General features: G+C 36.0%; 1 protein-coding gene across 3 annotated transcripts in view; it reads right to left on the minus strand.

The window, feature by feature from the left end:
• The window catches only part of Ddx10 (DEAD-box helicase 10), a 468,305-nt gene that overhangs the window by 393,896 nt on the left and 47,264 nt on the right, over positions 1 to 27,145 (minus strand). For all 3 annotated transcript variants that reach the window (XR_008222819.1, XM_052760354.1, XM_052760346.1), the window contains exon 13: positions 25,966 to 26,437. Coding sequence is in view for 2 of the 3 variants with exons in the window: in XM_052760354.1 (XP_052616314.1) it covers positions 25,966 to 26,437 (472 nt within the window). In the remaining variant the exon portion in view is untranslated. The remainder of the gene's footprint in view (positions 1 to 25,965; positions 26,438 to 27,145) is intronic.

A 27,145-nucleotide genomic window follows, 5' to 3' on the forward strand; every position in this document is an offset into this window, starting at 1 on the left:
GGGGGGGAGGAGAAGGAAGAGGTTGGGGAAGAAGTATTAGGATGAGAGGAGGGAGGGGAAACTATAGTCAGGATGTAAATAATAATAATAAGAATGATGGTGATGATAAATAAGATGCAAAAAGAAAGTAATTATAAAGAATAAGAGTTTTTTATTCCCATGTTTTAACATAATATTATAATTTATATCATAATCACTATAGATGACAATTCAAAAGTCACTTTATGAAAGTACTTTCTCATTTTCTATGATTTGATCATTATGGGTTTTGTTTATGTTTTGGGGGTTTTGTTTTGTTTTGTTGTTTTTGTTTTTGTTTTTCGAGACAGGGTTTCTCTGTGTAGCTTTGGTGCCTTTCCTGGATCTCACTCTGTAGACCAGGCTGGCCTTGAACTCACAGAGATCTGCCTGGCTCTGCCTCCCGAGTGCTGGGATTAAAGGCGTGCACCACCACCGCCCGGCGATGTTTTTTGTTTTAAAGATATATTTTTAGGGACTAGAGAGATGGCTCGGTGGTTGAGAGCACTTGCTGCTCTTGCAGATGACCTGGGTTCAATTCCCAGCACCCAAAAAAACAACTGTCTGTAACTTCTGAGCACTGAGACTACAGGTGTGGCATACCACACTGTTGTTCGAATCTTAGATGGTCTTTTAATAAATAACCCAGACCCAGGTATCAGGGTGAAAGCTGAAAGATCAGGGAAGCAGAACAGCCAGCCACTGGTTCTTACCTCTACGAAATCCTCAGTTTAAAGAGAGAGAGAGAGAGTTCCTGTTTCCTTATGCCTTATACACCTTTCTCTGCCCTGCCATATTACTTCCAGAATTAAAGGAGAGTGTGCTTACCAAGCAATGAAAGGTATGAAATCTCAAGTGCTGAGATTAAGGGTGTGTGCCACCACTGCCTGGCTCTGTTTCAAATCTAATGGTTGGCTATGTCCTCTGATCCTCAGGCAAGTTTATTAGGGTACACAATATATCACCACACCACACTCAACACGGGAGGAACCTTTTTATTTAATGAAAGCTAATTTTTTCTTTGCTACCGATCTAACGCAGTATCTACAGAGAACGTGAGTCTGAGTTGTAGAAATATAATAAAATACAAAGACTTAACATTCTAGACGCTATGAAAAAAATTTTAATGTTTTTGAAGCATGGATCTATTTGAAGCATGAATATTTTTTTTTATTGCAGAAAGCCAATAAAATGAAGTTCTATGTTTGGGATATGTCCTATTACTGTGATAAAACATTCTGACGAAAAACCACTTGGAGAAGAAAGGATTTATTAGGCTGCACATCCACATCACAGTCCATAATTCAGGGAGACTGGGACAAGAACTCGAGGCAGGAATTGAAGTAGGGACCATGAAGGAAATGTTGCTTTAGTGGCTTGCACCCCAGGGCTTGCTCAGTCTGCTTTCTTATATAGTGCAGGACTACCTGTCCAAGTGTAGCACTGACCACAACTGCTGGGCCCTCCCACATGAATCAAAAAATGCTCCTACAGATTTGCCTACAGCCAACCTAATTGGAACACTCTCTTAACTGAGGTCCCATCTTCCCAGAAGGCTTTAGGTTCTATCAAGTCAAGTTGATAAAGACTAACCAACACAGAGTAGCTAACCTTTTTAATTTATATTTTCTACAAATAACTTAAAGCTTATGAAAGCATAACATTTTCTCTTTGAGTAACAGCTATTTTGTCAAATATCAAACCTGAACTGTTTATTGTATTCCTAGGTACAAAATGTTTACTGGAAACAGTAACAGCTTTTTCGCCTACATTTTGAGCAAATTCAATTATTTTTTCTAACACCTCAATTAAAATACATATAATACCCTGGTTTAGTTACAAAATTTCCTTCTTCTTTAGCAAATGACTCTGGTTATAGTATAGCACAGCACAACTATAAGAAAGTTTTTAAAACATTAAGTTTTCTAGCCCATTTTTAAAAGATGCCTAAAACACTCAACATGAAAGAGCATGTACTTGGTGATATAGTACATTTTTGATACATATTAACTTTCAGGTGTTAAGTCATTCCCAACATCTCTCTGACCACAGATGTCTTACCTGATAACTTGATTATTTTAGAAGTATCTTTTAGATAGTTTGAAAAAACGTTTATGCACTATGAATTCCTGACACTAGTGAGAGTAAACAGAAGAAAGCCCAAGTGAAAATTTAAGAAGCCTATGAAATTAAGAGGGCAGTAACACCGTGCCTCAGACAGCAGCGACCTCCCTGTACCACTCCTATAGTGCACATCCTAATCTGGATGTAATGAAATGAAATCAGAGAAAGAAATACAGACTCTCCTTTGAATCGATTAACTCATCAAGTACTCTGCAAATCACTTGTGAAATACAAGGCCACTAAACTTGTGCTCTGGATATAGGCATGTATTATAGAGAATTCTGTTCAAAAATAAATAGAACTACAACTATTATGTGTTGACTTTAAAACAAAACAAAGTTGAAACAGAAAAATGATCAACAAGTTGAAGAAAAAAGATTCATATATACCAGTTGCTCTGTGACTAGAATGTCTTTGAGGAATGATTCAAAGATATTCTATCAATGGGAATCATATTATTCTACATACAAGGGGGGGAAAACAGCAAATCCTTCTGTCAATACTTAAGGAACACTTAGAATAATGTCAGTTCTCTAAAAAATGAAGGAAAAAGGAACCTCACTGTGAACCATATCAACATGAAAATAACAAAATATTTACTATGTAACATGAAGGCAGAAATGCACAGCATTCTACATATATTAAAACAATTTTGATTTGTTCAGCAATAGACACTGATCTTCAACTGCTGAGAGGCATCCCTGAAGAAACTGCACACTTCAGATACAGGATTTGGAAGACTGCAGCTGTCTTACCTGATAATTCAATTACTTTAGAAGTATCTTTTAGATAGTTAAAAGAAAAAAAAACCTAATAGATTCAGAAACCAGAAAGCCTTCTTTCTGTAGTCTAGCTTTCACAATACCAAAATGTACTATGTAGGCTGCCAAGGGAGTAAAGCAATCAATAGTCCTATCCAGCTGTGACATCAATAAACTATAACAACGACCAGTACAGGAAGATATCCCTAAAGGTACAATAGTGGCACACCTATCTTTCAGTAATGAACACCTGTCTAATTGGACTTAAGGTCCACTCAATAGGAGGGAATGTTCAACCACAAGAGGGACATCTATAAAACCCCCTCCCCAAGGCTCAGGAAATACTGTGGAAGGAAGAAAGAAGGGATGTAAGAGCCAGAGGTTAAGGAGGACTGGAGTAAAACAGTGTCTTGTGGACATCACAAAATTGCCACACTCATAAAGTGACAGTACCTGGGTTGCCTGCACAACATCATGCCAATCAACATTCTAGCATGGAGGCAGAGTTCATGAGCACCCACCCCTAACTACAGAGATATGGAGAGTTGATAGCTTCCTAGAGGGACAAAAGGTAAGTTTTCTCTAAGGGTGTGACCCTTGGTAGATCAACCATGCTCAAATGAATGACCCCACACCCAGGAGTATACAGACAGCACAAATTGGACTTGAAATGCTATATATCTATCTCTATCCATAGATATGTAGATAGATAGATAGATAGATAGATAGATAGATAGATAGATAGATAGATAGATAGATAGATAGACAGACAGAAGATAGAGAAAGAAAGAAAGAAAGAAAGAAAGAAAGAAAGAAAGAAAGAAAGAAAGAAAGAAAGAAAGAAAGAAAGAAAGAAAGAAAGAAAGAAAGAAAGAGAAGGACAGATGTTGTTGTTGTTGTTGTTGTATAACTTTGTTTTTAGAGACAGGGTTTCTCTGTGTAGCCCTGGCTGTCTTGGAACTCACTCTGCAGACCAGGCTGACCTCAAACTCACAGAGATCAACCTGCCTCTGCCTCCCATGCTGGGATTAAAGGCATGAACTAACATGCCCAGCTATTAATGTGCTTATTTTTTAAGAGGGGGAAAAATATGTCAGTAAAGAGGTAGAAGTGGATCTGGGAGGAGTTGGAGGAAGAGTGGGGAGTGAATATGATCAAAATATATGAAATTTTCAAATGATAGAAATTATATTTAAAATGAAGTTAAAAGTTTAGAAACTTATCAGGCATGGTGATATACACATGTAATTCCGGCACTCCTAAGGTTGAGGCATGAAGCTCAAGGCTAGCCTGGGCTACATGGGCAGACTTTGTCCAAAAAGAAAAATTGATCAAGATCTAATAAAGGTGCATTATTCCTTTTCAGCAGATTTTTTTAAATAAATACAAGTTTAGAAGAAAACACTGCTTTTGGAATTCCTGTGGTTTGGTTTTTTTGTTTTGTTTTGTTTTGTTTTGTTTGGGTTTTGGTTTTTTCATTCTAATGCCAAAAATGCACTGAAGGTATCTGTTAAAAGCACAACACAGGAAACATTTCACATAACCTCTGGAATTCCTAATCTGGCAATCCTATTCAGAAAATGAAATTATGGAGATTTAAAGTAGCTTATACTGACTGGGTCAGAGTGTCCATTCCTTTTTCTCACCCTACGCTGTTTACATCTATTTCACAATCTCTAGAAGTTTTACCAAAGATCAAAGCTGGCTTGACAGATCTCAGTCAGAATTTATGTCTATACCTTCGATAAAAAAAAAAAAAAAAATACACTCATTGCCTTTTTTCTAACTTCTTAGCATTTTTTGAAACCTTAAATTATTCAGTAACTATGACTGTTTCCACTGTTCTCTCTAGGATCCAAGCATACAATTCTGTGACACCAAATTTAACTCTTCATTATTTTAGATAAAGATGTAAAGAGACAAGTACATGGTATTAAGGAGAGGAGCAAATTTTTTTAATCCATGTTTGATGCATATCTAGAAAATTACTCTTGGAGTAAAACATCAATCAATCAAATTATTTCAGTGCATTTGAAATTAGTTAAGAAATAAGGAGTCACTAATAATCAACTTTCATTTTGATGTATTTGACCATTTTTCTAGTTAGATTATAAAGAATCCCACTAAAATAATTTACTGCAAAGATTATTGGAGAATTAAGATGCCCACATATTTCGCAGCATTAAAACCCCCTGAACTGAATAAATCATTAAGATTAAGATTGATTTTAGTAGGTGAAAACTTTTCCTATTACTACAGCACTTGTAATAAAAGTCAAAAGTGAAATGCTTTTACTGCCCAAAATGTTCTTTTCTTTAACTTTGGATGAATATGTCTAATGCTCAGAATAAGGTCAACTTATTTGCTCTCCAGTAGAGCTTTATAATGCCTTCTATAAAGTGATTATGGCAAATCATTAGAGTCTGGAACAAATGGTTAAAAAAGGTTACCTCTGACTCACACCTGGTAGGCTGAAATATTAATGTTCTCAATAGTTAAGAGAATCAGTAAATTACTCAGACTGAGTAAATGAACCGTTACCCATGTACACTACTGGGACCATCAAAAGCACTGCCAGCTATGACTTGCTAATAATTTTTCATCTTAATACATGTAGGCCTTCATTTTTTTAATAATTTAAGAAAATCAAGAACAGCAAGTTCGATCCAAAAGGGCTATTATTCTAATCCAACTGCCAGAAAGGCAATTCAGAAGTACCAGTGAATAATAAATATCAATAATGCTCACTTATAATGAAAAGTACAAACTCAAACTTTGATTTTTAATATATTATTGCTGAAAATGTCATATACATTTACTTAATGATATATTAACTTTATTTCCTACTCATAGTACATTTCTCATGGTTTCTACATTATGCTTTTATCAAATATATGTTGCAGGGAATCTGTATGTATAGATCTCCATGCTATCAGTGTTTCATTACTTCTTATGTAACACTGCTTCCTCCAAATTATTCCTACCTCAAAAGGCAGAAGTCAAAGGAACCTAAGTTGGAGCAGGAACACCATCACTAGAGCTGCTGAAATGCTTTACAAAGACAACAAGTCTGAATTTATGCTTGGCCCTTTCTCTACAATCCTTATCGTGGTAATCCACGGTCAACAGTTTTTCCAAGTGTTCCACCTAACAAGGAGCTTTCATCAGAAACAAATCACTGAGAGCAACACAACAATGTAGAGGTAGACTCACCTAGTCAGAAGTTTACTACAAGGTACTTTGAGTCCAAAACATTTTTAAAGTTGGCATTAATAGCCATTTAGAAAAATTAGAATCAGAGGACCAAAAGTATTATTCCAGTTCTAACAGCTACTACCAAGCAAAATAAACTATCTCAGACCACATAAAGAAAGAAAGAATGGTTACCTCCAGACTACTGTTCTCCAAAAGAAAGAAAAAGGTATGTACAGAACAGAATTATTTTCATAACAGACTTAAAATGGTCTTCCTGAAAAGCATCCCTGCTTTTAGTTCTCAATGAAGTTGAAAAAAAGATCTACTGGCTCACTCTTTGATAGCTGCTCATACCATCCCTTAATTATGAAAAGAGAATGCAAAAAACTAACCAAGTTCTTTGAGATCATATCATATGCCATAGTAAAATGAAATGGAAAATGTTTGAAAACTTTTCATTTCATACCTTGTACTTGTACAATTTTGTTTAATTAAACACATGCTGTGGCAAGTAGCGGGTATAAAAATTAGGGTTTTTTACATAGCTAGAAATATACTAATACATGCTTAGTGAAACAATTACTTTGTTTATTCAATTTTCTACTCCTGATAATTTTTTTTCAACCAATTTTAGTGAATGGCTCTGCCCATTAAAGAAAGAATATACAGCAATGGCTAAAATAAAGCTTAATGTTAATGTTAACTTGACAGAATTTAGCATCATCTGGAACATGAGCCTCTGGGCATGCATGTGAAACAAGCCAGCACAGATAGCTGGTGGCTGAAAAGGACAAGACAATGGTTCACCCCCTCCCTCCCCACAGAAAGAAGTTCAGTGCTGCTGATCCGTGCTTTTAGCCAAGAGTGTTAACACTTCTCACCTAGGAAAAAGTGAAATAATAAGTTCATATTTCCTTACATCATTATTTCTAATAGTGTATTACAGAAAACAAATACACTCCTATTACTGCACTTTTCCCATCTTAATATTTTACAAAACCAAAAGCTTTATTTAAGTTTGTTTCAATATTTGATATGCATTTACTTATGGTATTTTAAATCCCTTCTAAATTGTAACATAAATTTTTTTAAAATGAAACACACATTATCAAAGATCTTGAATACCCACTGACATGAATTTGCACTACATGTCAATTTACTTACCACTAAGAATCTCGTTCAGTATTAAATGATACACATTTCCTCCATAAGGATAAGGTAAACAAGGAATGTGGGCTGGGAGGCTAAGAAATAATGGAAATGTGATGATATCACCATGTTTTAAAAAATAGCAGTAACAGTGAGGGGCACAGCTAAGGTTGCTGTGGTACCCAGTCATAAAATAGGGAAGTTGGACAGCCAAATTAAATGTGGTTTGAACCTTGTCAGGTAGATGGGGTAGAAAGGTAAAAAGACAATGTAACTAAATGTACTATTGCTGAAGAATTATATATACAACAGAGAAGATGTGCTGGGGATATCTTTCTGTAGGCTGTGAATGTGTTGCTTTGATTGATTGATTAATAAAATGCTGACTGGCTGGTAGCCAGGTGGGAAGTATAGTATAGGAGGGACAAGCAGAGAAGAGAATTCTGGGAAGTGGAAGACTGAGTCAGGAGACGCTGCCAGTCGCCGCCATGAGTAACAAGATGTAAAGTACCAACAAGCCACAAGTAATGTAGATTATAGACTAATAGAAATGGGTTAATTTAAGATATAAGAACTAGATAGAAAGAAGCCTGAGCTTTTAGGCCAAACAGTTTAAATAATAAATATATGTCTGTGTCTTTATTTGGGTCTGAGTGGCTGCAGCCCAGACAGGACTGGAGATAACTCCAGCTACAGAAGATAAAAGACAGGAAGAAGGCTGAAGCTAACAGATGATCAGGAAAACATAAAACAAACTGAGAATAACTAATAAGGGCCAGAAAGCAAATAAATTAGGATCAGAGAAATTATCAGGTGATAAAATATAACTACCCTGGTTTTCAACAGGTCTAACATACATGTATGTCACATACACATATTGAAATATTAAATTATACCTTACAAATATGCAATTATATGTTAACTATTTTTTCTTTTAAAATAATAGTTTCTTCATGACAATAAGAGATATCAAGAACAAAGAAATTAGAATTAGGGAAAATAAATTTCTAAGATGACAAACAAACAGTTCTGGAAGTAGAGTTAATGAGTTTGGTCAAATCTAAACAGAATCACAAGACAATTAAGAGAAACTTCATTATTAAGGCAGCTAAATTTTGTTTTGTTTTATAATCTTATTTATTTTATTTTTTGTGTGTGTATCTGCTATGTCTACCGTGTGTGTGTGTGTGTGTGTGTGTGTGTGTGTGTGTGTGTGTGTGTGTACCAGAGGCCAGAAGAGCTCACCAAATCCCCTGGGTGCTAGAGTTACAGGCAGTTGTGAACAGTCCAACATGGGTGCTATGAACTGAACTCAGGTCCTCTAGGAAAGCAAGAAGTACTCTTAACAGCTGTACCATTTCTCCAGCCCCAAGACAGCAAAAATGTTGTTTGGTATTGACAAAGTTAAATACCCTTTTAGACAAAAACCCTTGAGGGGCACACTTAGCCACTAACCTATTGGCAATTGGACCTAAGAACCTTGACAAATATGGAAATTATCATAATGAAAAGTGGCAAGTACATACATCTGCTACCAAATCCCCCAAAATAGCCTCCATTGCAAAAATATGGTTACCAGTATATTTTAACCAAATAACTGCATAAAATTATAATTAATACATATAGTTCACACAAATGGCTAGAGGAGCAACTGCATTTTTATAAATCAGACGTTCTGAGATCAAATATGAATCTTAGGAGGTTAAACATCTTTTAAAGAGACAGAAAAAGAGGCAGAGTATAGAAATGAAGGTGACTAAGAAATTCTTTTAGAGAACGACAAGAGAGACATATGCTATAATTAGGATGCTGAAACTTACCTAAGATAAACACAGACTACAGGCTTCAAAAGGCTACACCCCTCTCTCCCCCAATGCAGCACCTTCCTCAGCTGCTTCCTCTGCCCACATCATGGGAAGAACTACTTCACAGAAAACTTCAGCATAGACCAGGTTACAATCAAAATTTGTTCTACATTTACTTTATTTGTTCAAAACTTTCCTATATCAAGAGAGATCGTTAATGTGTGTTCAGGTATGTGAGGAACTACAAGAAAGATTATTCTACCAAATAAATGACTTTACAAGTTAGTTATCTTTCAACTAAGACTAATAAATTTGGAGAAACTAAAAAGGGCAGATGCTGACTGTAATTTACTAAAACACAATCACATTCTCTTCACTGTAAAGTTAGCAAAACACCTAGTGGGCATAAGAATCCATGAAGAGAGACTATGTGGATAAGTACTCTGCAATATAAGAACATCACCTTATTTGTTTTAGCCAGGCTGCACTGATGTGGGCCTCTAAAAGAAGCCACCCTGAATATTGCAAAAAAGTACTGACAGGGCACTACCAGAATAGCAACCCTATAAAGATGTTACAAGAACAAATTTATAAATTTAGTACCATGTAAATCAAAGACCAAGTAAAGTCTGTATACTAAACCAACAGACAAATTCAACTACATACAAAAACCTAAATAAATAGCACTGACATAAAGTACCCAGCAAAAGCATAGGCTCAATTTAAAATGCTCTCTAACCTATTCCATGCACTCATTCTCACACTTATTAATAAGAGTTCATTATGGTTTTAATCTGATGAATGCAGTTGAAGAATACACTATGATCTCAGTGAGCTTTACATCTACATGTATGTAGAACCATATGTGCACTGGTATACCTTCTTTTAGGTAAGCACCATCCAGCAGTCCATGAGCATTCTTAGTAAACAATCTGTGGTTGAATTATTGCCAAGTCAACATATTTCTTTTTAAATCAGCCAACACAAATCACATTCACTAAAGCTTACTATAAATTAGCAATCCTATGGTCTGAACAGCATCTTTAAAACAGAAAACTATAGGAAGACTAAAAAGAAAATCAGTATAGCCAGTAGTGAAGTATTAAAAAAAGAGTCAACTTCCCATGGCCTTGGAATAGTTTTCCTTCATGTCAGAATTAAAGAAAAACAACCGAAAGTGAAAACAACCAGTATTTGTCAAGTACAATTATTTAACTACCTGAATGATCCTTTGAGCTAGTGTTAACATTAGCCCGTTTCCAACCTAAGAAATATTTCTTAGAATTCATAGCTTAAACATAGCTGAGTTAAGAGCTAAATACTTGAAGTTTTACAGCTGAGTCAACATTAACTAGTCCCCTATACTGTCTCATTAAAAAAAGAAAAAAAAAAAAAAAAAAAAAGCTTCTCCACGTAATGACCTGAAGAGTCATAATGGGACAAAGAGGAAAATTACTCATAAATATCTACAAGCTCAATTGCCTCAGAAATAAGTGCAAATAAATAAATAAATAAATAAATAAATAAATAAATAAATAAATAAACAAACTGTAAAGAGAAAAGCAGTATTTTAGGCTTTATGGCAGGGAGAGGGGGTGGGGGAGGGGCAGCTAAAAATAAGGGCTATTTGTAGGATCATATGGTACCTAATACAGTAGAAGATTTCTAAATTATATACATATATGAAGGTGATCTAAATGGAATCCAAATAACAGGGAGACAGAGCCCAAACTGGACATCTCTTGTCAACAAATGAAGCCTCCAGCTTTGAGAATGGGTTACATTTAATCAAGTTGTTGGCCCCATGGGAACCCCCAAACAACCCAGGCTGTTGCCAATGCTACTACTGATCGCTCTCCACAAACTGATGGCAAGGCCCTAGTGCTGAAGACAACATCTACAAAACTCATTGAACATGAAGAAGTCAAGCTGGTGCCTACACAGAGCCTTCACCCCTGTATTCTAGTGTGTATGGTACTGGAAGGTACTGTGCAGGCTACCAAAGGAAAAAGGTAAATAATAACCTTAGATTTACAGTGATGAGCTGCATGTAAGACGCACTAGTGCAATAGAAGCACAAAGCTTGTGGGACTAACCAACCAATATCTGATCAGATTTAAGGCCCGCTGCATGAGATGGAACCCATTTCCCTAAAACTGCTTGGGTGGCCAAGAACCTGAAACTAGATAGCCCAGGTACCAAAGGGGAAATCAAATACTACTGCTCTGCTAAAGGAATGTAGCAATAAAATGATTCCTAATGACATTCTGCTATGCTTATAGATCAGGTCTTAGTCATCACCAGAGAAGCTTCCTCCTGCAGTAGATGGGAACAAACATACGTATAAAATAACAAAATAAATTTTTAAAAAAAAACTTTAAATATTTTTTTCTTTTTTCTGGAGCTGAGGATTGAACCCAGGGCCTATAGGCAAGCACTCTACCACTGAGCAAATCCCCAACCCCCTTTAAATTTTTTAAAAGGTATTTCATTACATTATTTATCCATTATGGATGTGATACATGTGATAAGACATGCATGTGAAAGTTACAGGACAACTTTCAGGAGTCCATCCTCTCCTTCCTTCACATGGGTCTTGGGGATCAAACTCAAGCCAGGAAGCTGAGTGGAAGCAAGCACCTTTACCTACTGAGCTATCTCAACAGTTGTAGCTCAGTATCTTTTAGCAAATTAATAGAAAATCTGGGATTCACATCTACCATTAGTTTTGTGTTAATACATTTGAAAAGTAAATCTTTAATATAAGTATAATCAAAGTAAAACCTTTAATATAAGTATAATCAATATAAGCTACTCTGTGACTTTCAGTTTGAACAACACCTGCCCAAACGAAAGATGAAACAAACTACTATAGCATCATTCATTGCTAAAAATACTGAAACAAAAGATCTGGAGATTAGCTTTCCTGATTGTTTCCCAAAGAAAAAAATAAATGGCATCCCAACTGACTCCTTCATAACAGAATCTAAATATAGCTTCTCATCAATTACAACTTTCAAAGAAACAGCTGTACTTGATACAGATTTTGAAAATGTTAGCTTCAATCATAACTAGACTCTAATCAGTCTTTTAAAAAGAAGTTACAAGTCCAAGACAGAAATCATTTTATACAGTATTTCCAGAATTGTCCACCATAGTAAATGAAATGCTGAAAAGTTCTATGTAAACTTTCAGCAAAATACAGTGCTCAAATATTTGTTTTACCTTATTCTCCTACCAATAAAACACCCTACAAAATTATAAATGGTTACTATAATAATAATAATCTTGCAAGAGAATCTCTGTTTCATTAAAATTAAACTAGTTGAAATGCTGTACTCTTTAAATGGTTAAATACTTAAGTTCTGATATGAACTCGTTTGTGAAAAATAATTTCACTAACAAAATCTTACACATAAATTATGATTCATTGAATTTACTTCATAATGTCTTGCATGTGCTGTATGTACTACCATTTACAAAGCCAACCTGCAGCAGTGATATCTCTAGGAAATGTAAGGAAAGAAAGCCAAGGAATCATACAAAGTATTTAATAGGAAACTTAAATCTTCACTTTTTTAAGAATAAAAGGGTCAGCCTATGACCTTTAACTACCAAAAACACTTCAAATTTTTACCCGATAAAATTCAGTTAGTAACTGAAGCACATGAATTAAATATCATAGCAATGCTCCGTCCCTTTAGTGACTCTCATCAGTAATAGAGACTGCTGGAACATTGTCCAACTATTAACAGCTTAATCAAAGCAGCTATGGTTGCCCAGACCTCTCTCATAGGAGAAGGGGAAAAGTCACTATCACCTAAACTGAGATTTCTTACAGCCACTCTCTTCCCATACCTCAGCTATGTATAATTCTGTCCAGCTCTATACTGTTGTCTCTGGAGGTGCTAGAATATATCAAAGATAGAAGGTTAACCTAAAGGAGGATGCCATCTATCTATGCAGCTAATGGAAGATTGTCACCTGTGTTGCAGTGAGACTGTTCAATGATTCAGATACACGGGGGTCAACCATCCTCCTGTAAGGAAACCCAGTAAGCTCACTGCTCACCAAAAGCTTTTGTTGATCTATCTAAATAGTGTCCCAGTTGGGATGAATAGATGTTTGTTCATGTCTCCTCGGAAAAACTCACACAAGTATAATATTTGATATACAGTGCATAATGATAACTTTTATTGTTAGCACTACTCTAGCCTTCAAAATATCTAGACATTAATTTCAATAATCCATATGCTACCCATTCTACTTCTCATTAGTACTTCATTAGTATTAAACAATGTTCATCATTGTTAATGTAACAGCTGAGGGGCCAAAAACAGATAATTAGCAATGGCACTGTTTTAAAACCTTAAACATACACAATTCCCTACTATTTTATGTTTCTGAACATGTTCTATTGATTTCTATTTTAATTCAACTATGATTGGAGTACACACTGTTCATACATTCAACCCTTCAAAATGTTTTGAAATGTTTAATGACCCAGTATATCACTCCTTCACTTTTTAGATAAGATCAGGTATATGACCAAGTACTCAGTGCATTAGAAATATATCATATGCTGGAGAGATGGCTCAGAGGTTAAGAGCACTCACTACTCTTAAGGTCTTGAGTTCAATTCCCAGCAACCACATGGTGGCTCATAACCATCTGTAATGAGATCTGATGACCTCTTCTGGACTGCAGGGATACATACACGCAGAATACCATATACATAATAAAAAAAAAAAGAAAGAAAGAAATATATCATACAAACTAAGAAATAAGCACTCTGAAGTTGCTAACTAAGGTGTTCTCCAACATCAATTAGACCAAAATAGTTAATAAAGTAGCCCAGATTCTCAGTGCCTTTGAATGTCGTCTTCTTTTTTAATCAGTTTCTCTATCATTTGCTAACAAAACAAAGTTAAAATTTTCTTATCACGATTTGGGGCTTCCCACTGTCTATGGCTCTTCCAGAAGTGTGACTCATTCTCTGGCAATCTTGCTCACTGCCCCTTTCCTCGAAACAGCAACCAAAAAATAAGTAAAGTTTAAAATAATTTCTTTTTTTTTTTTTTCCGGTTTTTCAAGACAAGAGTTTCTCTGTGTAGCCTTGGCTATCCTGGAACTCACTCTGTAGCCCAGGATGGCCTCAAACTCACAGAGATCCTCCTGCCTCTGCCTCCCGAGTGCTAGGATTAAAGGCGTGAACCACCACCGCCCAGCCTAAAAAAAAAAAATAAAATTAAGAAAAAATCCTAACTTCTACAGGAGTTTGTCTCTCATGATGGTACTATGACTCATTCTCAGGACTAAGTCAGTAAGACAGGAAATCTACCCTACCCAATGCTAGCCTTTTCTAGGAATACCTTTTTTTCTTTTAATTTCATGTGTATGGGTGTTTCTCTAGCATGTATGTGTGTGCTATATAGTGCCCTCAGAGGCCAGAAGAAGGCATCAGATCCCCTGAAACTGGAGTTACAGATAGTTGTGAGCCACCATGTGGGTACTAGGAGTGCAAGTAAGGATCCTCTGAAGAGAAGGCAGTGCTCTTAACTGCTGAGCTATCTCTCCAGCCCTCTTTCTTGACAATTATGTTTGCCCTTTTAAATATGCTTACTTTTGCTCATTCTAAAGTACTTAAGTTTTGCATTTCGTCCAAAATTGTATCCTATTTTCAAGATGTTCAATCTATTAGAAGCTTATTCCACCACATCCAAAGTTATTACACAAATGTTTCTTCAATCTTACTTTACATGTGTATGTTTACTGTTCTCTGAAATACAGTGTATACAGGATACAGTACCCAGAAAAGGCCAGGAGCCATAGAAGACTGATAAGCATGGTATCAGCTGGAGCAATTCCACAAATCAGTAACTTGAAAATTATAATATATTACACAAGAGAAAGTTCATTAACAGTACTGATTAACTCTTTAAAATCATTTTGATAGCTATGTTGGGGGATACATTTGAGAAAATCCATTGGGTACTGAATTAACAACCCAAGGGACAGAATAAGGGGGAAAAAGTAGTAGGAATAAAACAAGGAAGAATGGGATTGGGTCAGAGATATATATTAATAGGTAAACAAGCTCCACAGAAATTAAAAAGCAATGTTCAAGAAGAGGCCACAAAACATTTTGCTTCCAAAATCCTCAATCTAAAAATATGGCATTTCTTTGCCATGTTTCTTACGTTCCTTACTATCATCCTGATTCACCTGAGAAATAGGAAATTAGTAATCATGTCAAAATTCATCTAAAACATACTAGATATAGGTCTCAGCAATCACTGTACTCTGGCCAAATCAGTTAAAGTTCAACTTATCTTTCTAGCTAATAGAGAAATCTAGGAATTACTATCAAATGATCAGTTGCACAAAATAAGAAACCCATTTGCTATTAATTATTTAAACATGGACTAGGCTGACCCACCTTAAATGATTTAATATATAAAATCACATATAACAAAAAAGCTAAGTGACTCCTATGCATCTGTCAAGCTGAAACTGATACACTGGAATCTCTGGCACAACCAAGTTCAACTTAACTCTCTTACATGTACATTCACAATCAACCTAGTTTCCAGCCATAACACATTTTCATCCTCAATCTTTCCTTGTTCATGATATATCCTTGCTTAAAAGCCCTTATAACTACAATTATTAGCAAAGTCCTTTTTAAAGGCACAATTCCTGTCTTCACAGACCCTTACATACTCTCCTTCCAAATACTTCTTTAACATACACAAGCGAACAAGTATTCCTTTAATGTGTATGCTCTGTATCATCAACCAAACTTATAAACAAAGGCCAAAGGCCTCAGTGCACATGAAAGAAAGACACACACCCCAAAAAAAACCACAATGCGGTAATACTCCATACACACTAAAATAATAATAACCAAGATAATACATAATGGCCAGCAACGTGAGGATATGGAAGAATAAATAGGAGCCCTCACATACTGCTGATAAGTGTGAAACACTTTGGAAAGCAATCTAACAACTCAAGTCATAGCATAGAACCAGCACTGGACTCAGCACTCCTTGAATATTTCCAATAATAAATATCAATGCCCACCTAAAAGCATTTATCAATATACTTCCAACAGTATTATTTATAAATGTCAAATACACTAAAACAATTCAAATGTACATTAACTCATAAATGGGTACACAAAATTAGCATTTAAAAAATTTAAAGTCAACAAAGCACTGTAGAGGTACCAAACACCCTGTGTATTTCCCATCTTTATGTGGCTTTTTCCTTTTATATTATTTTACTCTCTCTTTAAAGACTTTATTATTTTTAAACTATTTATTTTTCTGTGGCTGCCTATACCCTTTTCCTTTAGCATCTAAGCACATTTTTAAACATACTATATGTTTAGAGATTTTCTCGCTCTGGACCTGACTTTTTGTGTGTTTGCAGCCTTCTCTGATCACATGAACCAAACCTTAAACTGCTAAGCAGCAGCTAGGCCCTCTGAGAATTTCCACTCAGCACATGGCCTGGTGGCTGATTTTGCCCACTTCAAGTAGGTGAGAGCTGAGCCTCATGCCTGCAGTCATGGTCTGGAGCCAGTCTATCTGCCCCAGCTCCGGTAGAGCATAGGCACTAGGCACTCCTGCCTAGTCTCCCGCCACTGAGTAGCAAGTAGCACACCACTGGCTGCTCATGAACTCCATTCAAGTACTCGGAACTTTTTTCTTTTTCTTTTTTATCTGTCTCGGGCCCTATGTGGATTTACATGCCTCATGTTGGGCACCAAATGTAACAGTACTTTTTCCTCAGGACTGTCAGCTGGCAAATAATGACATAGAGGTTAATGGAAGAGGCAGAAAATACACCAACATGAATAATATATAACCCTGGCTGGCCTCAAACAAATAGTTTTAGTAAATGATTCCTATTTCACACATATCTAATTCTTAGGAATTTCTTCATATATTCCAGGCCCATTTATAGTGCCACTATACTACCATATTTGTTTTTGAAGCTTAATTTATGTACTATAATAATTCCTATCACTTTATTAGAACTGTAATAAAATAGTATTGTTTTCAAGCATTTATTATACTAAATAAAAACCAGCAGATTCTATTCCCAACAGCATATATCAAGACGGTCTGTCACCTCTATTCTAACAGCCAGCAGGCAAGGCTAAAAGAAGGTGGGGAAAAAAAAATCAAAAATGGCAACAACTTTTTGGGAGACAAGGGGAGATGCCCAGACATGATCATGATCTGTTACCTGTTGGTGCTGTTACTGTGGGACAAAGGTCACGAGGCACGACAAAACCCATTATCAGAGCAGAGTTTTATTAGAAGGGAGTGGGGAGGGACAGAGAACAGCTTGACCAGGCCTGTGGAATAGAGGGGGGGTGGGGGGGGTGGGGTAGGGAGAAGTCTGTGATCCGATTCTTATGGATTCCCCTGCACCCGTGCATATGGGTTTACGGAGCTATGCCACGCATTCGCAGATTGCGTGACCACGCTGTACGCATTGTGCAATCACGCAGCACACCTACGTAGGATGTAAGACCCCTTGCTGGGCTACTGAACTGTGCACGTATGGTCACATAGCTGGAGGAGTGGCCGGAATTCCAACATTACCTACTTAATAGAGATATGTGGTGACATTTTATTTGTGCTGAAATGTGGTAAAATTTTATTTGTGCTTTAATAAATAAAGCTTGCCTGGAGATCAGAGGAAAAAGCAAGCCATTTTAAGTAAACAAAGAAGTCGGGCAATGGTAGCACACACCCCTAATCCTATCCCTTGGCAGGAAGGATCACTGTGTGTTCAAGGTCACACTGGAAACAGAGCCAGGTGTGGTGGCACACACCTTTAAATTCCAACACTAGTTAACCATGGAGGTCTGGAGGTCTGTACAGACAGACAGGAAGTGTCAGAGCTCGGCAGAAAGAGGAAGTGATGCAGCTGAGCAAAGAGAGCAAATCAGATGGCAGAACAGCAAGGTATATAGGCATGGATACACAGTAAGTCATAACATTTGGAAGCTGCAGAGTTGGTGAGGTAAGGTTGGCTGGTGGCTTTCCCTATTTCTCTGATCTCTCTAAGGCTTTCACCCCTATATTTGGCTCCATGTTTTTTATTTCATAAGACCATTTAGAAACTCATCTGTTTGAAAGGAAAACATTCTTGACTTGAAAACTTTTTTAAAAAAAGTAAATAAGCAATAAATTCATTTTTGAAATCTAAATGATAGATGGTTCAAATCATGTGGTGAATAAAAGGAAGAGAACTACACTTACCTTTAGCCCCTTTTGATACTAGGAATGAAACAAGGTTCAACAAGTGACATGAGAGGTCATTTAAGTAAATGCCTTTAGGGAGCTGAAGAGATGGCTCAGTGGTTAGGAGCACTGGCTGTTCTTTCAGAGGACCTGGGTTCAATTTCCAGCACCCACATGGCAGTTCACAATTGCCTATAACTCCTCCTCCTCTATTTTTCATTTTTTATTTTGTTCTCTCTTACCAGCAACTACTACCGGATACATCATAGGTAGGTTTCAGGGATTTGCTCTTCCAAGTGACACCACCACAGCTGGGTCTTGAGCCTATGGGCTTTGCTGTGGTTTCAGTTTGTCCTTTTAAATTCAGGTGTTGCTCATGAAATAGCAAGAGGTGGGCCTATGAAAGGTAGCTAAGTCATAAGGGCTCTCTCCTTTTGAAATGGATAGATTGAAGCTTTTGTAAAAGCAGCTTTATCTGTTGACCTGTTAGCTTGCTTTTTGCTGCATCTGCTTCTCTGCCACAAGAGGATAGTCTTCCTCTGGCACCACTTGTGGATTCCTCAAAAAGGCCTTCACCAGACACCAGACTAACTCCTAAATGTTGAACTTTTCAACCTCCAGTGGTGTGGGAAATATGTTTATTCTTTATAAATTACCTAGTCCAAGGGATCTAACACTCTCACACAGACATACATGCAGGTAAAATATCAATGCACATAAAATAAAAAATAATAATAATAAAGTAAAAATCATTTTTAAAACAGAAAAGATGACCTCATGCTCCAAATAAGCTTTGGTGTCTATCTGGTAAAGATATTGCAGAGAGGGCTAGGGGAGTGGTAGGATAGGGGCAAGTGAATAATTTAGACACACAGCTGTAACAAAATATCTGAGACCAATTGGAAGAGCAAATCTCTGAAACCTACCTATGATATATTCAGTAGTAGTTGCTGGTAAGAGAGAATGAAACAAAAAGTGAAAAAAAAAAAAAAGAGAGAAGGCAGAGACAAGCAGAAAGACAAGAGACAGAAAAGGTTTAGTCCCTGCATCAGAATCATCACTTTAAAGTTGGAAATTTTACTAAAAGTGTACTTACAAACAAGCTCTGAAGTTAGCTAAGCTGTGCCAATAGTGGGTTCTTAGAACCAATATGAAAATACAAGTAAGATCTAGGATCAACTCTACAACATAAGAAAACAACTTGTGAGCATAAATCAAATCTTAATTAAAACTGGCATGTGTGCTGTTAAGTTTCAAAATGGCACTGCTGAGTAAAAATGGAATCCAGCCAATCATATGGATAAAACAACTATAGAACGTAAAAGATGAAAAACTACAGGCTTATACATATATGCTGATCAGATTTTATGTCAACATGGCACAAACTAACCATCTGGAAAGAGGGAAGTCAACTGAGAAACTGCCTCCATCAGATCTGCCTGCAGAGAAGTCTATGGGGCATTTCCTGTGACCTTTGACATGTTATTTAAAAGTGTTTGTTTTGTTTTGTTTTTTATTCCTGCCTCTATGAGATTTTAGATAGCATCATTTACTTGTCATGGTTAAAAAGAGAGAACTTGCCTGAGTGTGGTAGTTATGGTTTAAACAGGGTGATCCTTTGAGCGCAGGATTTCAAATCAAGTCTAGAAAACAAGACCCCATCTCAAAAAAATACATCATTAAAAATGAGAGTTTATAACAAACATATTTGGTATACAATGCCAAATAAATATTGTTATAGTATCAGTGATATAATCACTCGACAAATTCTCTGCATTCCTATTATTTCCACTGAATCCAAGTTTCAATTAGTTTGGAAAATATTTTTTTCCAAGGGAAAAAAAAAAGATTTGAAAAGTTTAGACTATAAGTAATGAAACCAATTCTCTAACATATTTGGTATGGTATCTACAAACAAAATTCTCAGACATACTTGAACAAAAGTAATAGTGTCTACGAAAGCACTCAATCTCCCACAGAGAATATGATCACTTAGACATTTAAGCAGTAATATTATTTCTTATTCTATGTCTCAAAAACCCAAAAAGAAAAGAGCAACCTCCACTAAGTGATGGCTGAACTACAGAAGTAAAATCTTTTAAAAATGTAACAGATAAAATGGAAAGTTGATTAAAATTGTAGAGCTAAAAATCACATTCAAAACCAACTGCCTTCAAAAGATAATAAAGAATCAAAAATATATTAACATGAGCCCTGAAGAGCCCAGGAATACGGAAAAAACAACAATCATGCGCTTGTGGCCTATATGTGGCATATTTCTGAGTGTATTGGGACTGACAACCACTTTGACCCTCTGCCCTGCATTCTCCCAGGCGGGAGAAAGACAATTTAAATGAACCCACAACTATGTCAACATTTTAAACGAACACCTTGTAATCAAAAGCTGTACATCCTGGATCCCCCTCCATCTCTGAGGTGCCTGGAGAGTGCTAACTCAAGACACCGAGACACACAAAATTCCACAAACCCCAATATGTACTCTTTGCCCTGTGTATAACCTTTGGCTATAAAAAGGAGCTTGTAGCCCTTCCTTGGCGCTACAGAGTCAAATAATTCTCTGTAGTCCTAACTAGTTAGAAGCCTCCCCTAAGCTCGTGGTGTTTTTGAATACAGATGTTTCTGGTTTACAGACTTTGGTGGTGTGTTCCCTGTTATTTGCAAAATTCCAGGACCCAACAAACCCCTAAAATGCTTATTTTAAAAATTCAAGGACAAAGATGAAGTAAAGCAGGGAGAGAGTCAACTACTTCTATTTAGTAGAAGAATCATTAATTTCAATTCTTGTTTTTATGTAATACTAGGCAATGTGAAGGAACAGAAAAAATTTTCCTTGATCAGTGTCTCAAAACCTCATTAATGGCCCCTAAATGCTTGTCACATCTGATAAAGATGCCATAATATTTCAAATTCCTAGTTTAAAATGTTAATGTTTAGGAACTAGAGAAATGTTCTTCCAGAGGCTCGAAGCTTAGACCCAAGCACTCACACTGTAACTGAAAACCACCTGCTATTCCATATTCCAGCTCCAGGGGAACCAATGACCTCTTCTGGCTTCCACAAACACCCACACACCCTTGTGCTCACAGAAGCATGTGCATGTGCACACACACACACACACACACACACACACACACACACACACACAAATAAATGCACATTTTAAATGTATTTTTTGGATAATTTTTTGAGTTAGAAAGAAAACATGTTTATTTTTACTTGCAATTCTGGCCTAGGGTAAAGAGGTAATGGAAAGATAAAATTTTTATACTGTGATAGAGGCAGATAGATCATAATTAGAAACCATAAATTATTACCTAAATTACAAAGCTGGACCTGCTCTATCATTTAGAACCAGTAAATTATTTATGTCCCTGCTTACAAAAATTCAATAATGCCTTTCAACTATTCTTATAGAGCTTCAAAATGCCAATTTTCTACAAATAAAGCTAAAAAGGAGTTCTAACAAGCTGTTACTATCCAATAGTGGTATAAATAGACAATAACATAGGGAGTGTGACAGCGATCAACATGACTATTCTGTTAGATTATCTGACAAAATAAGCAAAAGCCTTTAAAATATATAGTATCCAGACAGGTCAAGAGAGAAAATAAATTTTCTTTCTGAGAACAGAAACAAAGGTCCCTAACAAAATATCTATCATTAAATAGAATCCAGCACTATAATAAAAGAAAACAAACCATGCTCAAGTGAAGTTTGTTTTCACAGGAATTTAAACTAGCTCATTATTAGGGGTAGAAAATAGTCAATATAGTATATCAACAGACTAAGAACCATCATGTGATTAATAATTATAGAAAAACATGACAAAATTTATCATCCATTTATAGTTAAAAAAATATTACTGGACTAGGAATCATATGGAAATTTCCCAATCTAATAAAACAAAACCAACTGGAAGCTAATTTCAGATACAAATGTCAATCTGAGTGTCAATCTGAGATCAAGAACAACGTTTTGTTATCTACCCTTACCTCTCCCATTCTTAAGAGCCTAATCAGTTATAGGCAAGAAAATGAAACAAGATGTACAGAAGGTAAAAATAATTATTATTCTGGTGTTTACAAATAAAGGTGATTAAATCAATTACAGAGATAACTTCAAGGAACTCCCAAAAAAAATGTCACCAGAATAGGTCAGTTTAAAATAACTGATACACAAAAACAAATTTTATTTCTGTATGATGGTGGCCAGAAAAAAATTACAAACTGAAATTTTTAAAGTTTCATGCAAAATAGTACAGAAAAATACTAAATAGCAAAAGACTAATCTAACAAAGTATATGTGTGGTATGAGTAAGCAATGCTGAAAGGTAGGAAAAGGAGACTTAAAAATAAGTAAAGATTATCATATTCATAGAATCAAAAAATTCAGTATTGAGGTGTCAATTGGCTCCAAATAGATTTAAAACTTCAATGCAGTTTAATGAAGACACCAGCAGGCTTCATGTACAAATCAAATAGCTAATTTTAAAGCCTATGAAAATGTAATGGCACCAAAACAGCCAACATTTATAGTGTAAAAAGGATACCAAATTGGAAAACATAAAGTAATTTAAGAGTTACTATAAAGCTACTGGAATCATGACAGATGCCATTAGTGAAAATACAAACACAGAATACAGAACAGAAATCACAACATACACACACACACACACACACACACACACACACACACACACACACACAGCATCTGTCAACTGACTTTCAACAAGGAGTCAAGGTAATCTGATGGAAAAAGCATCATCTTTTCTACAAAAGGTAAGGGCTCTATCTACTACATACCAATAAACAACAAAAAAGTTAAATCTAACCTGACTCAGAACCACTCACAAAAATTAAGTTGAAATAAATTTTAGTTCTAACTAAAAGGTTAAATCCCTAAGAGTTCTGGAAGAAAATATTGTACAAGATTTTCATAACCTTTTATTGACCACAAACTTACCAGATATGATACTTATAAATTATAAAAGATAATAAACACTTCAAAATTTAATATTTCTGCTCTTTGTAAGACATAACTGAAAGAAAATACTAGTAAAACACATCTAATGAGGGATATGGATCTAGAATTCATAAATATCTCAGTCAAGTAAGCAATACAATTTCTTAAAAAGCAAAAAATAGACATTTTGTCATACAAGCTATACAGACAGCAAATACAGGGTGACAGGATGTTCACCATTAGTCATCACCAGGGAAATGCCATAAAAATTTAATAGACTTTGCTATGTAGCTGAATTTAAAAACAAGCAATATTATGAGTTTTAAAGACTCATGAATGTTCAAACGATCCATTTGGTAAAGAACCGAAGAGCTTCTCTCAAAGAAAACATATACTTACTTGCTTTACATCCTGATGTTTATCTACCCCACTAGTTTACTTACATCCCAAAGACATGAAAAAGGTTGTGCACTCATAGCTTTTGTCATAACCACCAAAAATTGTGAACAACAGTGCCTATTGACAATCCTCATACTATGCAGTAGAACTCAGCAACTAAAAGAAACAAGCTGCTGATGAATGCAGTAGACGTACTTACTATATAAGCAGAAGTAGAATGAATATAGTAGAATTAAGTACTCAAGCACAAAGTTACCAAACACACAATACTACAAACTCTATGGTTCTATCTATATGACATTCTGAAAACTGCAAAAGTCAGACCAGTGGTTGAAAATGGAATGAAGTAACTTATTACAAGGGGAATGAAGCAATGTTTTAGTGGTGAACTGTTTCACTGTGGATTGTGACAATGATTAAAACCTTTTGTCAAGCTAAAATGTACTACATAAGAGATTTTTTACTATATATCTGTTACATAAATTCAACTTTGTAGAAAGGTGCTTTATAGACAGTGTGCTATACAAATCTTTTTGATGACTCTCAATCCAGTCAAGCTGACAATCAACATCAATCATCACATTGATTTGACAGATTAGAATAAAATCCAATGTCTTATTCTTATTTCACTTATTTATTTAAAGGAGTCATAGACTTTAAATAGCTTAATTTAAAGCAGAATAGGTCAGTACATTATTCTGCTCCAGATTTTCTCTCACCTATATAAACAGCACCTACTTCACAGGGTAGTTCAGGAAATAAATGTCATGCTTTTTATAAAACATTCCTCTCAATAAGTCAGTGCTCAATAAGCATATCTGCCACTTTGTATCTTTAGTTACTTTAAGAAACACTTTACAAAGTTTCCCAGTTCAAAATCAGGTACTTACTGTAACTAGCAATTTTTAGGAAGACTTTATCATATGTAAGAGTCAGGCTGAATTTTTCATACAATTCTTTCAGATCATCAAAAGTAATGAGAAATTTCTACTTAAGATACCAACTTGGTTCTCAAAAGCAAGTATCTCACTAACAATAAATTCCATAGGCTGGGGAGATGGTTCAGTGGTTTAAGAACACTGACTGCTCTTCCAGGTTAGGTTCAATGGCAGCTCACAACCGTATGTAACTCCAGTTCCAAGGGATCTGATACCCTGATACAGACATATATGCAGGCAAAAACACCAGTCCATAGGAAATAAAAATAATAGATAGATAAATTTCATGGGGATAGTAACAAGCTCAGTAGCTAAGAACACTTGTTACCCTCACAGAGGACCCAAATTCAGTTCCCAGCAACCACATAATAGCTAGTAACCACCACTGATTCCAGTTCCAAGTTCTTCTTGCTCCCACAAATATTGCATGCATGAGATGCAAACACACATGCGGGCAAAACACTCATGCGCATAAAATAAACACTCTTAAATTTAAAAAAAAAACTCATTTCATACTCAGAAAGATGTAAATACTAACAGCTGCTTGGAGAGAAAAAAAACAGCTTACTTCAGTGGTAGGGCCCCTGGTAGGTTGCCTTTTCTCTAGAGGACAGTTCTATACCCACAAGCATGCAGGCAACACTAAATTGACTCAGTAGGTTAGAGAGAGAGAGAGAGGAGATAGATGATATAGACAGAGACACAGATGTAGATATAGATAAATGATAAGAGACAGATAGATAGATAGATAGATAGATAGATAGATAGATAGATAGATAGATAGATAGATAGGGAGGGAGATAGATAGGGAGGGAGATGGATAGATAGATAGACAGACACACAGACAATCATGGAAAGAGGCCATAATTATACATGCAGCAATTGAAGGTTGAATCTGATCAAAATAAAATGGACTCATATATGAAGAAAAACTAATTTTTTTAAAGTGTATGTAATTACAGCTGCTCTTTACAATAATGTAGTCAGTCCATCAAGAGACTGGATGTTAAGACTCATAATGAAGGATTCTCACATCGTAACAAAAACCTCACTGCCCCCTTCACGCCACAATCATTACTACAGCTACTTTCAAAACACAGCATCAGAAAAGCATTTAAAAAGATTGTGGCTGACAACCTCTTGAGTTTTGAAGTTAGGAAGAGTATGAGAATTCTTTGGCACTTTTCCTGTATTTAAATATGAAGAGTACACAACAAAGACACATACCCTAAGTTCCTCTTAATTGTTACTTTTCATGACTTTCCAAAGGCTACAATTAGTACAAAGTAAAAAGGCAAGAAAGGACTCCATTCCGAGTAAACTTACCGACAATGCTTCATTCTCTTTAAGATCCAACCCAAACACATCACGCCGCTTCACTGTGAGGAAATCAGCATCAGGCCCATCTTCCTCCTCATCATCTCTGTCTAGGAACTGCACAGGAGCTTCCTTGACCTCCTTCTGTTCCTCCTCAACACTGAGAACAGGTTCAGTGTGAGGCTCTCTTGCTTTTCCCAGCTGCTCTTCCATTTCCTCATCTGCTGTATCTTCGTCCTGATCTTCACTATCACCATTGGCCAAGCTGTGTTCTGTCTCTTCTAGTCTTTTTCCACTTTTGTGAAGGATGGACATTTTCTCACTGAAATAAGCTCGAAATTCTTCTACTTCATCACTGGTGAGGGAGGGAGCCCTGGGTTGAATTGCTTCGGTGACTTGATTCCTTACCAATCCTTTGGTGGGCTGCTTCTCCACTTTTTGAAGAAATCTTACCCGTGGTGCCACAGCAAGACCAAGAGACCTTCAGAAATGGAAGTGATGGTGTGTTTGTGGTGTTATGGAAGTTTCTCTACAGCACAGATCTATTTCCATGGCTTTTTTTTTTTAACCATTCCTCTAAGACTCATCAATTCTGACAGATTAAATGATCCAAAATAAAGCCAAAATGTACTAAGTACTTGCCCAGAAAATGTTTTCGACACCTAGCTTTGCTTCAAGAGAGTTGATAGCGTATTTAAAAAAAAAAAAAAAAAAAAAAAAGGCATTGAAATAAAAATAAGATGGTCACAGTTCACATACTAGACCCAATTTCCAATTCAACTCTCAGCTTCCTCACAACACATAATAACACCTACCACGTCTACCTCACAGGTGCTATGAAGTCCCAAATAACTAACTGTACAAAGAGGTACTTTGCAAAACATAAGTTACTGCATAAACTGTAAAGGGCATGACTGAGGAATGGCAAAACAGTTACTCTCAAAAAGTAGAGAGCAGACTACATATACCATCTCCCCTACCTCAAATCCCAATTCTGAAACAGAATATGGCATAATCACTGCTACAAAAACAGAATTTTCTTTTTAGAAGAGCTAAAAGGGGGAAATCTTGGGAGTTTTGGTTTGGTTTTGTTTTGGTTTTTTTTTTTTTTAAAGATTTATTATGTATACAGTGCTCTGTCTGCACGTATACCTGCACACCAGAAGAGGGCGCCAGATCTCATTACAGA

Source organism: Peromyscus californicus, unplaced genomic scaffold (genome assembly GCF_007827085.1).
Source record: "Peromyscus californicus insignis strain IS unplaced genomic scaffold, ASM782708v3 Scaffold_11__1_contigs__length_118956290, whole genome shotgun sequence".
Taxonomy (NCBI): domain Eukaryota; kingdom Metazoa; phylum Chordata; class Mammalia; order Rodentia; family Cricetidae; genus Peromyscus; species Peromyscus californicus.